The following is a 14,303-nucleotide window of genomic DNA, read 5'->3' as shown; positions in this document are numbered from 1 at the left end:
TTATAACTTTTAGCCTCTGGAATCGTCCCGTCAGTCATTGCACCTTACTTTAGTCATGTGACTCATGTGACTCATGTGGCTCAACTTACCTCAGTATCTCCAATTTACACTTTATATTCTTCAGTCCAGTGCAGAGCAGCTTCACTCCTGAATCCTGCAGATTATTATTGTTCATGTTCAGCTCTTTCAGATTGGTATCTGATCCAAGAACTGCAGCCAGAGCTGAACAGCTTTTTTCTGTTAAGTTACAATCATTTAACCTACAATAAATCACAACACAGAATTAGATGGCACACATACAATACATTTTCTATATACAAATATTAAATACATTTTCCATTTTTTTTTTACATAAACAGCATACAATGTATTCAAACAGCATTCATCTACAAAAAATACTATTTCCAGTACATTAGTATTTTTTATTCAGTGACAAATTTCCTAGATAAAATTAAGCCTGTTTGAAAAAAAATTTTCCTTAAGATTTATAGCTATAGGATTTCTTCTCTATTTCTGTCACCTGATGGAGTTTAGGTTCTTGCCACTGTTGCCTCTGGCTTCCTTAGTTGGAGACACTTAATATTCAACAATATTATTGACTTGACTGCACTGACACTATTAGATGAGACAGTTCACACTTGTATGGCAAGTTAAAGGCATTTCACTATAATTCTAAAAATGCCTTCATTCACATGTACACATGTCTTTTTGTTATAAAATCTGGCTTTTGATAAATGTTTATTTGTAAATCTCTCAATCTACATATTACATTACATTAAACAACAGAATTACTGATAAAAATAAGCATTTAAAATATCTAATTACTGGGAGATCCAGAGGGACTGTCACGGTGTGGTGCAGGCAGAAGAAGACGAAGGAAAATCAAAAGTTCCAATGCAAACTTTTGCTCACAATATAAATAATACAGGTACATAGAAGACGGGCAGAAGGTTCACACACACTAAATACGACGGAGATTGGACAAGGACTGACTGAACAGAATGGAACTTAAATACAAACACACATTACACTGATTAACCCTCTGGGGACCAAGCTGTTTTTGGGGCCCTTGAGATGTTCTGACATGCTCTGACATTTGTGCTTTTTTCAGTTATTTATAAACTTTTTTTTAAAACAAAGCCTTAGGTAACAAAATATAAAATAAATAAAAATGGCAGACAGGGGAGAAGATAAAAATATTTGTCATTATTTTCTTTGTTATTAAATATTAAGATCAAAGATACACATTACACATACACAACTTAATATACAAATTAAATAGGCTAAACAATGCTTTATATTTTCAGCTACAGTAGGTGTATTTAACAGTAGCATTGAAGAAAGTAATTAAATGAACAAATATGAAAATAAAAACAGACTTCACTGTATAAATTATACATTGATACTTATTAAAGCTACTATTAAAGTTATCAGTCAAGGGCAATGAGTGATTTTCTCTTTGCATTGTGTTGTTTTATTAACATTAAAGGGATAGTTCTCCTAAAAATTCTAATTATCATAATTTACTCTCTCAAGTTGTTTTAAACTCGAATAAGTTCCTTTATTCTGTTGAAAATAAAAGTTATTTGGAAGGATGTGGGTAACCAAACAGTTGATGTACCCCAGTGTCTTCCATAGTATATGTTTCTCCTATGGAAGTCAATGGGGACCAGCTACTGTTTGGATAGCCACATTCTTCAAAATATTAATATTAGAAAAATATTAGAAAATATTAGAAGAAAATTAATACAGGTTTGGAAAAACATTAGAGTGCGTAAATGATGAGATCATTTTTATTTTTGGGTGAACTATCCCTTTAACCCTCTGGGGACCAAGCTGTTTTTGGGGTCCTTGAGATGTTCTGACATGCCTTGACATTTGTGCTTTTTTCAGTTATTTATAAACATGTTAATGGCTAAGGTGTAAATTCACTCTATATAGCACAAACAGGCCTACCATAATATGCGAGCAACATGTATGTAGATGTTTGTATTTTTAAGAGAATAATGTTTATGCGTGGTTATTTAAAAAAATAAAAATGAAAGTTGCTGAAATAAGACCACAAAACTCATACAAAATATGTGCCCACAAGACTTTTGACTAATGGATGTTTTCTCTTCGAGTTCTAGCTTCAAAATTATGTGAAAATAGTCTTGCTTTATCATTCACAAAAAAAAATACATTGATTTAAATGGTGTAAAACAGGTTTTGCTTGGAAAGCCAATATGCGAGGGGGAGGAGTAGTTTACACCTTAGTCCCACCCACTCTGCATAATGACTCTGCATAATTAGCCATTCATTCAGGTGTGACACTGACTGAGCCACAATGTAAGGACAAAATATATATTTTGAAGAAGACTTATATTGACCATTTAAGATTTTGCTTACATCTATCTTGTAAATATGTTTTGCTATTTTATTAAAAAGGTTACAATTACAACAATAATTACAATTTCAGCAATATTTCTGCAAAAAAGTACTCTTTCTTTGTAAAAAAAAAAAAAAAAGATTATAGGCCTACATTTTATCATATGTATTCATTAGTTTGAATATAGCCAACATTGGAACATCTTAGTCTATGACTTTATTTTTGACAAAATAGTATTTTATATATATGAGCAGAAAAGCTTATTTGATGTGACAGTCTATTCTACAGTAAAAACTGTACCCAAATCTAGTCAACAAAATGTTTTCTTTCATACTTCGCCTGACTGTAACGTTGTTTTTATGAAATATTAGGGCATAGCCTATAAATGTTAATTTGCAGTTTAATACGTTGCTTATACAAATACATTTTATTTCAACATATTTCAGTCGATTTTTACTCATCTCAGTAGGCTCTAGCAAAGCAGTTTATTCTTTCACACACAGACGCGCGATTCATATTTAGGCTAAACAGTCTTTACAAATATGTACCCTTCATTCATCTCACAGAAACGCGATTCATATTTAGGCTAAACAGTCTTTACAAATATGTACCCTTCATTCATCTCACAGAAACGCGATTCATATTTAGGCTAAACAGTCTTTACAAATATGTACCCTTCATTCATATCACAGAAACGCGATTCATATTATAGAAACGCGATTCATCTTTTTGTTTACATAGGCCTACACTAACGTTATTCCATAACGTTATTCCATAACGTTATTCCACATTAACACTTGAGAAAGGATAACTTAGCCTACCTCTCTCCTCAGCGGGATCTGCTCCTCATATCAGCACGGAAAATTTTCTCCATAAGGTAGGCTATATTATGCCTCTTTGTTTACAGCTGATGTGGGGGCGTTTCACAGACTGAAATGGTTCTCAGAATTTGCGTTTGAATAGCACGCGCTCTCCGGGGCGTGGTCAAATTACTGTGAATCATCTCGTAATGAGCTCGACTGGAGTCGCTCTCTTTTTATACAGATTACAGAAGCTGATAATATTTGTTTTTTATATAAATTACTTCATTTAAAAGCTGCGATCTCAAGCTTTATGCCCGTGGGTCTGTTTCCCTGTTTGACTGAAGTTCCCTGAGTTATAGATCATTTTCGAACGCGTTTCAAATGGGAGTTACTGACAGAGAGAAGGCAGAAATAGCATCATGTTAGTTTTTCTTTATTTGTCAAAAAGCAAAACACTTTATTTTTATTGTGAGTATACAGAAAAAAAATTGAAACTGAACAGGATCGATTGATGTATTACACGAAAATGAAAGATCAAAATTAACAGAGCATTTAGTGTTTATTTTTCATTGCTAAAAAAAAAAACGAGCAAAACGCGCGGGCGCGTTTTTGGTCCCCAGAGGGTTAACAGAACACAGGTGAGATAGATGACGATTAGTGGTCGACCGATATTGGTTTTTTGATGGCCGATGCCGATATCTTAGAGAGCAGGATGACCAATGGCCGATGTAAAGCCGATATTTTTATTATATACTTTATATTTATTTTAATCAATCTTTAATCAATTATATATAAACTAGAAAACAAATCTTTTTCATGCTTATACTTTAGATGGCAACTTCTTGTACCTGAAAACCTATTACAGTATTTTTCACCAATAAAGTAATTGTTTAAAAATATATGAATATGTGAATAAAAAGGAAGCAAACACTGTAACAGGGCACTCAGTAATCTGGTAATATCGTGCGCACTGGTAATCATATTTCTTTCAAATAAAGACATGGTAACGCTAATATTGCATACAGCACACAGTGAAAACAATATGAATATGACACAGTGGCCAACTGGATATAGCACAACAGCATATTTTAAAATTAAGGAATTAAAGTTTTTCGATCGCGTCTCCTGTTAAGCTGATCTTCTGTTCGCATTCACTCACTTCGCACGGACCGACCGTCACTCGCAGTCACACGTTTATCAGGCTACAAATGCACACCTCACAAGATATCACAGCTGGATTCCATTAAATCTGCAAGGTTTGTGATATTAAATGTTTATTAGATATTCAGAGATTTGTTTAAATGATGTAGATGTGCATTTGCTGAATGTTGACGAGTAAATGAGAAAGTATTTTAGCCTGATTGTTTGCCTTTTCTGTTACAAATAATATAAAAGCAACGCTTTACTTTTTCGCATTTACTTTCTTTGTTTACCAGTTCTGTCTAACAAAGTATTAGATATGACTGACAGAGATTGTAAACTAATGAAGACGGAGAATGTGAGTGAGCGCTGTGTGATCAGGCGCTGGTGTTCTCTTCTCAGGCGCTGGTGTTCTCAGCGCCGCCCGTCAAAATAAAAGTCCCGCTTCCAACACATCGGCCAATCAGAAAACCGTATCTGCTGATGCCGATATTTTATAAATGCCAAATATCATATCGGTCGACCACTAATGACTATGATGACTAAACAGGTGACACAACTGAACTGATAACCATAGAAACAAAGGAGTGGTGGGAAAAGAACAAAGGCAAACAGGAACCAAGCAAAACTCGAACTGAAAGTCCAAACAAACACAGACATGTGACAGAGACCACTAATATATGATGTGGTAATATATATGTACTTTATTTAAGAAGCCTGTTTTATAAAAATCTCAATGTTTTATATTATAACCTTGCAGAATTTCATCTTACTTGTTGGCAATATAAATAACATCTGTACCAAATTACATTATTTCCCCCCAGTTTGGGTATATCAATAAAATATGTCTTAAATCTCTTACCACAACTATGCAGACGACACACAGATTTACTTAGCCCTATCGCCTAACGACTACAGCCCCATTGACTCCCTGTGCCAATGCATTGATGAAGTAAACAGTTGGATGTGTCAAAACTTTCTTCAATTAAACAAAGACAAAACTGAAGTCATTGCGTTTGGAAACAAAGATGAAGTTCTTAAGGTGAACGCATACCTTCACTCTAGGGGTCAAACAACTAAAAATCAAGTCAGGAATCTTGGTGTGACACTAGAGTCAGACCTTAGTTTCAGTAGTCATGTCAAAGCAATAACTAAATCAGCATACTATCATCTGAAAAATATTGCAAGAATTAGATGCTTTGTTTCCAGACAAGACTTAGAGAAACTTGTGCATGCTTTCATCACCAGCAGGGTGGATTATTGTAATGGACTCCTCACTGGCCTTCCCAAAAAGACCATAAGACAGTTGCAGCTCATACAGAACGCTGCCGCCAGGATTCTGAGCAGAACCAGAAAATATGAACATATCACACCAGTCCTCAGGTCTTTAGACTGGCTCCCAGTTAAATTTAGGATTGATTTTAAAGTATTATTACTGGTATATAAATCATTCAATGGCCTAGGACCTCAATATATTGCAGATATGCTCACTGAATATAAACCCAACAGATCACTCAGATCATTAGGATCATATCAGCTAGAAATACCAAGGGTTCACTCTAAGCATGGCGAGTCCGCTTTTAGCTATTATGCCAGCCACAGCTGGAACCAGCTTCCAGAAGAGATCAGACGTGCTCCTACAGTAATCACATTCAAATCCAGACTCAAAACACATCTGTTCGTCCGACTGTTTGTACTGTACTGATAGATTATAAAGTTTTTACTGTAAAATACTGCCACATCAAATAAGCTTATAATGATGCCAATTTCTGCTCATGTGTTTTATATATATATATATATATATATATATATATATATAAATAATATATACAGTGTTATACAGTTCTTTTTTTATATTTTGTCTAAAAGTTTGATAAACTGTCTCCACACACAAAAAAAATTCAGACTATTATTTCATATGTCAGGCTTTACAAGGATAAGTTCATGTTCATGATGAGGAATCAATATAGAGTAATGTAGATAAAAACATTTTTCAGATGAGAGCAAAACATGACAAAATATATTAAAATACTTACAGAGCTCTTCTGGAGGTTTTGATGACTGCCGATAATCTGATGAGACACTCGTCTGATTTCTTGAATTTCTGAAGCTCAAACTCCTCCAGCTCCTCCTCTGATGTCAACAACACAAAGGCTAAAGCAGACCACTGGGCAGGTGAAAGGTCACCAGATGAGAGACTTCCTTTGCTAAGGTGGGTCTGAATCTCTTTCACCAGAGTTTGGTCGTTCAGTTCATTCAGACAGTAGAACAGATTGATGGATCTCTCTGCAGGAAGATTATCTTCTAATTTCTGCTTGATGTACTGAACTATTTCCTTGTTGCTCTGGTCATTGCCGTCTTGCTGTGTCAACAGACCTCGTAAGAGTTGTCGATTGGACTGGAGCGACAGACCGAGGACGAAGCGAAGGAAAAGGTCCAGGTGTCCATTGTCACTCTCGAGCGCCTTGTCCACTGCAGTCTTGAGAAAATCAATCATGGTTTCATTTCTGTTTTCCTGTTCTGTAGACTCATGATCAAACACACTTGTCTTGTTGATGTCTAGAAACAGATGTGCATAAACGGCTGCAATAAACTCTTGAATGCTCAAGTGAACAAAGCAGTACATGGTACCAAGAGCGATCCGTGTTTCCTCAAAGATCTGGGTACACATGCCTGAGTACACTGATGCCTTATAGACGTCAATACCACAGGCTTCAAGGTCTGTGTCATAGAAGATCAGGTTGCTTCTTTCCAGCTGATGAAATGCCAGTTTCCCCAGTGAAAGGATGGCGTCTTTATCCCAGGAAACATCTGGTGTGTATTCTCCATCATACTTTCGGCGGCTCTGCTGGATCTGGAAGCGGAGAAAGTGTGTGTACATTTGAGTCAGAGTCTTGGGAGTGTCTTCAGTGTTTGATTCCTGCAGTGTTTTAGAGATCTCATCAGCCTGAGTGTTTTTCACATCATTATTTCTTTTCTCCTCCAGAATGTTCTGGAGAACCGTGGCTGATATCCAGCAGAAGACTGGGATGTGGCACATGATAAAGAGACTCTTTGATTGTTTAATGTGATCTAGGATTGTGTTGGCCTGATTCTCATCGGTGAATCTTTTTTTGAAGTACTCTTGCTTTTGTGCATCACTGAATCCTCGTATCTCTGTCAGCCGGTCGATACAGTCAGGAGGAATCTTACTGGCAGCTGCTGGTCTGGTGGTGATCCAGATGAGAGCAGAAGGAAGCAGATTTCCCTTCATGAGGTTCGTTAGGAGAACATCCAGAGAGGCTGGTGACGATACATCACTCCACGTCTCATTACAATCAAACTTCAGAGGAAGGCGACATTCGTCCAGTCCATCAAGGATGAACAGCACTTTGAATTGATTCCTTCTTGTAAGGTTCAGTCCTTTTGTCTCTGGGAAGAATTGAGTTATAAGGTCCATTAAACTGAGTTTATCTTTCTCCTTTAAGTTCATCTCTCTGAATGGAAGAGGAAATATGAAGCGGATATCTTGATTTTCTTTTCCTTCAGCCCAGTCCAGAACAAACTTTTGCACAGAGACTGATTTCCCGATGCCAGCGACTCCTTTTGTCAGTACAGTTCGGATCTCCTTGCCTTGTTCAGGAGCTTCAAACAAATTTGTGCATTTAACCTGTTTCTCTTGTGCTTCATGACGCCTGGAAGCAACTTCAATCTGTCTCACCTCATGTTCAGTATTGACCTGTTCACTGCCGCCCTGAGTGATATAGAGATCTGTGTAGATGTTATTCAGAAGTGTGGAGTCACCTTGCTTCGCAATTCCTTCAAACACACATTGATACTTCTTCTTTAGGCCACATTTCAGCTGATGAATGAAGAACAGCTCACCTAAACACAGGAACAGAAAATAGACAGTTTTAGTCTTCATTTTCTCTTCTACATATATAAGAGACAATCAGACAGATGATCATGAGTCTCTAACCTTCTAGAGCATCAGCAGCTTCATCTCTCTTCATCTCTCTCAGGTAATGTAGTGTGAGATCAAGAGCTGATTCTTTGATACTGGATCTGTTCTCAATAAAGTCCTTCACAAAGTGTTGTGTTTTCTCCTTTTGTAATATTTTCTTAAACTTCTCCAGCTCATTCTTCAGAAACGTGATTATTTTGCTCTCAAGATCCTACAAACAAAAGTAAGAGAAAAGACACAATTTAAACCAGATTGTACATCTACATTTTGTCAACACAATTTATTCAATAACTATAATATCTATAAAAAAAATCCAGTTAAAAGACTAACATGTTAACCAGCTGATATTTTTAACAAATAGAAAAATAAAAAATATATAAGTGCTTCAGAGGAAAAAATGGATCTGGAGGAATTCAATAAAATGTCTTTGTTCAATAACATATTTGTTTGTTAGAATATTAAACATTTATAAAAATGTGTTTTCCTACCTGGAAGATTCCTAGAAGATTGTCTTTGAAATGCTCGTGGTTCCTGTGAGTCTGAACGTCTGAGTCTAATGTCTCATATTGAAGCCTGTAATCAAATAAATCAAATAAATACTGATTTTCCAGGCAAAATTTCACAGAAAGAGAAAAAGCATTAGCTGTGAATACTCTGATAAATATTTATCAGATCAAATATTTATCAGAGTATTCAATGATAAATATCATGATAAATGATTCAATGATAAATAATGATAAATATTGGATCTAAAAATGTTTCATGATTGGTATTCGCTGATACAACTTTTAAACACAGACAACGTGTGACAAAAAATTAGAAACTTATGAAATACCTTTTATTAGATGATGGTGTTTTCTCACTGAAGTTTGGTGTATCTACATCTTTAGACCAATCACTCTTCAGAGACACAGAGCTGGACACATGTGAGCCTGATCTTACACTGATGACACAAAGAACAGAGATAAAACACTTTACTACAGGAGATACTTTAGTCTCATTTGAAAAGGTTTAATGTTGCAAATAGTAATTAAATGCAGTATAGCTGTGCATTTGTCCATTTATGACTACAGTCGGATGGATAAACATACAGGTTTAGTTTCATGATCTATTTTCCATAGTGTATTTGTGTCTCCTTGTGGCTGCCTGTGTAATTGTGTTACTGGAATGAGTTTCATAAGGTTCCCAGGAATTGAGTTTTATTGAGACTTATTGTTTCATTCAGTCAAGTTCAGTCATATACACCACTGTAGACAAATAATACAACAATATAATGCAATGTAAACACACAAAATACCTTTCATTAGATGATGGTGTTTTCTCACTGAAGTTTGGTCCATCATCTTTAGACCAGTCACTCTTCAGAGACACAGAGCTGGACACATGTGAGGCTGATCTTACACTGATGACACAAAGAACAGAGAGAAAACACTTTAGTAAAGGAGGATCAACTGTGTGTGAAACACATCTGTGTCTTAATCTAATCCTCCACAGAAATACACACACTCACACAATTTACTGTTTTATAGTTAACTACTATTTTATTTTACCGGCTCACATTAGTTTAACGATTTCTTTAATATATATGAGAGAGATTTAATATGTTAAAAAAATACTTCACTCTAATTTATGAGAACATTTCAAGTTTTTGTTTATTGACAGAAATAGAGAGCAGAAATGTCTGTGTGACAGTTTTGTCAGCATTCTTTAATTAAATTAAGTGTATAGTTGTTTACTAATGTCTGTCAATAATTGTATGATCTAAAAACTGAAGTCATTTATTTGGATTAATTCAGCGTCTAGAAGGTTATTAACAAATTATTAACTGTGATATTTTCTATAGAGCAAACAGGGCTTTATAGACAATGTCAGAGTTAATTTAAGAAGTTAAAAATAGAAATTGTGCAAAGCATGTGCAAATATGCTTAAAGTTGTGTTACTGACAGGGAAACACAAAGTCCAGTCGAGTTTAAACTGATGAAAACAGACGCAGTCTTACCTGTGTTTCTCTGAGGGACTCATCTGAGAGAGAGAGTCCTTTCCTCTTTCCTCTGACATACTGCAGCTAAACTGACACTGAAAACTGATCAGCACTGCTTTCTGGAAACACTCAATCCTTCAGCATCACCTGGAAATGACACCATTTTACACAGATGAAGAACATCTTATTTAAGACAATAATGAAGAATGCGGAGTTATCATCAACAACAGCAACAGCAAAAACTATCTATAAAATAAAGTGAGTTACAGACAAATATATTGCCATGTAAAATAACCGAATGGTCTTAATCATTTCTGATTGTTTAATGAGTTTAACTGACTCTAAATATTAATTCATTGGGGAACAGAAATTGTGTTTAAAACTTTGAGTGGGAAAATTGAAGCTGATTTGTTATATTCTCTATTACAGTTTAATATCATTTTACAATCATATTTACCCAATCTTTATTAATTGTTGAATCGTTTGTCATTTAATCATTACTTCAAGTTCACAATGATGATTGATTTTATTACTTTCAAATGATCCTAAAATAACTGATTGAGTAAAAGTAAGCAGAATTATAATAGACATACTGTATAACTACTAACCATAATTGCTATATATGAAGTGAAATATTCAGTTTAATAACAGCAGATTGTTGTTCATTGACGTCAGGCTTCATCTGTCTGTCTACTGTAATCTGCTTCAAAAATACTTTCGATTTCACATCACAAAAACAACAGCCTAAAACTGAAGAGGAAATGGGGGAAAACTTACAGAAACATATTCGTTTTCAATAAACCTTTCTCAATAAAACTTCATGTTTTAACTTCAAAAGATTGTAATTTCTGGCAGATTCTTCGTCTGGTCGGAGTAGCAGAAGAACAGCCTTCTGTAACTTCACATTTAAATCTCGCTTTATATACAATATAAAGTTCCTAATAATTACAAATGACTTAAATGGAGAATGTATTAATAATAATAATTATATGAAGTATTTTAAACTCAGTAACGCTTGTTGTCAGTCCGCGCGCGTCGTTCTCAGAATCTCTTGCTGGTCTCGATGGATTGTGGATTAAACATAAATGGCCGCTAGTGTTATTAGATTTGGAGGCATTGTGCTAAATCTGGAGAAATGTTTTCTGGATCATAGATCAGATCAAATCCAGTGAGTAACAGGTTTGGGTATCAGGGCTCTCATTTATAAAACTGTGCGTAGGATCCTTACTAAAAGTGTACGTGCGCCCGAAAGCCAAAAATGGCGTACGCCAAAAACATATTCAGACTTATAAAACCGGTCGTCCATTATCGATTATATTTAATCTAAACGTTTATATCAGAAGTAAAACATATTTTAAATCATAATTTTATTTATTTAAACTGTTATTGTGAACATGCACTGTATTTATGATTATGACTCATGAAGATGTACGGTTTTCCTTCATCTGCGTTAGATAAAGGCTAATGCGTCAGTTTCACTAAACGGCCCAGCGCGCTCGCTGGCGCGGACATGTAGGAATGGATGGATGTTTGCTTCATGTGACAGGCTTGGTGAGTGAAATTATAGCTGTAGGCCTATTATCTTTCTGTATATGTATAATTTTCTTAAAATGCTCTGTCTAAAAGCGACCAAAACGACATTTAACTCCAGCTCACCATCGGTTCGCCAAACTGCTCCGTCTCCAAAACGTTCGTACACATAGGTCACAGTTTGCGTGCAGGTGCGCACATTTTCCCGTCAAGTTTGTTTTTATAAATCACAACTTATGCGTCGGAAGAGTCGTCCGCCTCTCTCAGGGCCTGTTCTGTGCGACGCAGCGGTGATAAACGAGGATCAGATGCTGTTCCTTTCGTTTTCCTCTTCTTCCTGTGTTTTACAGGAGGGTTTGGAACAGTTGCACACCGACACCTACTGCACTAGAGCGGGATATTATACCACATATCCAGTGGTGGAAATGGGCAAAATTCACTGGGTGGACTCTATTTTGATATTATATCACATCTCTAAATCCTGTTTAAAACTTCTTAAATCGACACAAATGATTCATAATTCAAAAATAGAGCTGGATATGGCCAAAAATATCATCATAATTTGTTTGTTCACAATTAAACTCCACAGAGTAAGCTACCTTTTAATTTAGGGCCCACATTTATTTTTTATTTTTCTTCCTAAAGTGTGTTTTATTATATTTTTCTGGATTCTATGTTTTATGATTGAATACAAATGTAGCATCAAATATGATGTGTTTTGAAATTAATAAAAACTTTCATTTTAAATGTAATCAGACAGTTTCAGTGTGTGTTTGACAGTAGTTTTTCTCAGATGAAACGGGGGAAAGCTTGTGAAGTGACTCTGAAGAGCAGCTCTGGAGATGAAGATCATGTGGAGTGTTAGATTAATCCATTTAGACAATCAGCCATAGTTTCATTAAAACATATATAATTCTTTTAAATTTCTCTTTACATGTTTATGTAGATCCCCTTTGTGCAGCTGCAGCGGAGAGCCCAGAGAGCCCAGCCGAGGAGTGGACGAGGCTGGAGATAGTGACGACTGCTCAGCTGGAGACGGCTCATCCGGACAATCCCACAGGCAAAAAGCTCAAGAAGAGAGCACAGCTATGGAAGGGCAAGGGGAAATTCACTTCCCAAAAGGCAGGCACCACATAGTCTATCCCAGTGTGTCACTGACTGTGTTGCACTTGGCAGAAAACACAGTAAATAGACAATGTCGGAAGTTCAGTTTTTTTCTTTTTTTTTATAAGCCTGAGGTAGTCGTGCTTCTACGGCTGCTGTCTCCTCTGTTACGGCCTCTACTGCGTCCTCATCTGGCTCCAGTGTCCAAAGGACCAGACAGAGTTAGATACAAGCTTTGTGAGAACACCAATTGGCCCTGTCAAACAAAGCAAAGTGGATGAGGAGTTATCTAAAATGATTGCACTGGATTTTCAACCTTTTTCATTCATCAGTGACACTGGATTTAGAAGATTCTAGAAGGCAATTAATCCATCATATATTTTACCGAACCGAAAGACTATATCAAATACTCTGATGCCACAGCTCTACAGCAGAATTAAAGAAGAGGTGAAGGTGAAAGTCAGCAATGCCTCTGCTGTGTGTCTGACGACTGATACCTGGACGTCTCGGACAACTACAAGTTTTATGGCAGTCACTTGTCATTTTATCGATGAACATTTTACTCTTTCATCACCTCTTCTTGACTGCTTTTCATTCACTGACCGACACACTGCTGACAACCTGGCAGCCGAACTTAAAAAGATATGTGAAGAGTGGGAATCTCAAACAAAGTGGTTGCTTGTGTGACTGACAGTGCCAGCAACATGAAAGCAGCTTTCCGGAAAGCTGAATGGAAGCACTTGCCATGCTTTGCCCACACATTAAATCTGATTGTGAGGGAAAGCTTAAACCACATTCAAGGGACAGTAACACAAGTCAAGAGTGTTGATGAGTTTGTCTATCTATGTTTGTTCATGTTTATGCATGCTCATGGTATGAAGCAGAGGTGCTATCAGCATCTGGATGTGGTGGACCAGTACCTCTCCCTAACCCTGACCCTAACCCGACCCTGACCCTAACTCTAGCTGCACATTGACCTCTGGGTCCAGATGTTGGTGACCACAGGTGCTCAATCATTATGGCTACTCTGACAAGGTGAACTCAGATCCTGGAAATGATGAGCACTGTGTCATAATCACATAGTCTAACACACACCAGTGTATGGATGTATGCAGAACACATGCAAACGTAAATGTCTACAACACACTCTTATTTCTGGTTAAGTTAGGAGTTATTGTAAAGAGTTTCATGTCATTGTGGGAGAATCTGCACCAGTGGCTGAGCCAGAAGGGTGTCCCAGTGTGGAGAAACCGCATCAGCGTTTGTTGAATTATTGTTATTCTTACCATAAATTAAATCACGTGATAGTATTTATAACTTGAATTGACAGTTAATTTATTTAGTTTGCAAATAAAGTCTTTCTCCATTCTCCTCTACCTGGCGAACTGCTGTTTAGGTGAGCGCATTTACGTTTACATTTATTAATTTAGCAGA

The 14,303-nt window shown here is 36.3% G+C and overlaps 2 protein-coding genes across 2 annotated transcripts in view; both read right to left on the bottom strand.

The window, feature by feature from the left end:
• LOC311305987 (ribonuclease inhibitor-like) overlaps positions 1-14,303 on the bottom strand; it is a 73,132-nt gene that overhangs the window by 35,789 nt on the left and 23,040 nt on the right. The window lies entirely within an intron of this gene.
• LOC311305924 (protein NLRC3-like) lies at positions 6,172-12,159 on the bottom strand. The gene is made up of 7 exons (XM_084433959.1): positions 11,892-12,159; positions 10,254-10,382; positions 9,552-9,656; positions 9,090-9,197; positions 8,743-8,827; positions 8,270-8,465; positions 6,172-8,175 (listed from the first exon to the last, which is right to left on the bottom strand). Exons 2-7 carry the CDS (start codon positions 10,310-10,312, stop codon positions 6,344-6,346), a joined length of 2,385 nt encoding a protein of 794 aa, XP_084290085.1. The 5' UTR covers positions 10,313-10,382; positions 11,892-12,159; the 3' UTR covers positions 6,172-6,343.

The sequence above is a fragment of the Rutilus rutilus genome, assembly GCF_951802725.1.
Source record: "Rutilus rutilus genome assembly, chromosome: 1".
Lineage (NCBI taxonomy): Eukaryota > Metazoa > Chordata > Actinopteri > Cypriniformes > Leuciscidae > Rutilus > Rutilus rutilus.
Note: the sequence above shows the minus strand (reverse complement) of the source record. Positions and strands in the feature narration are given on the sequence as shown.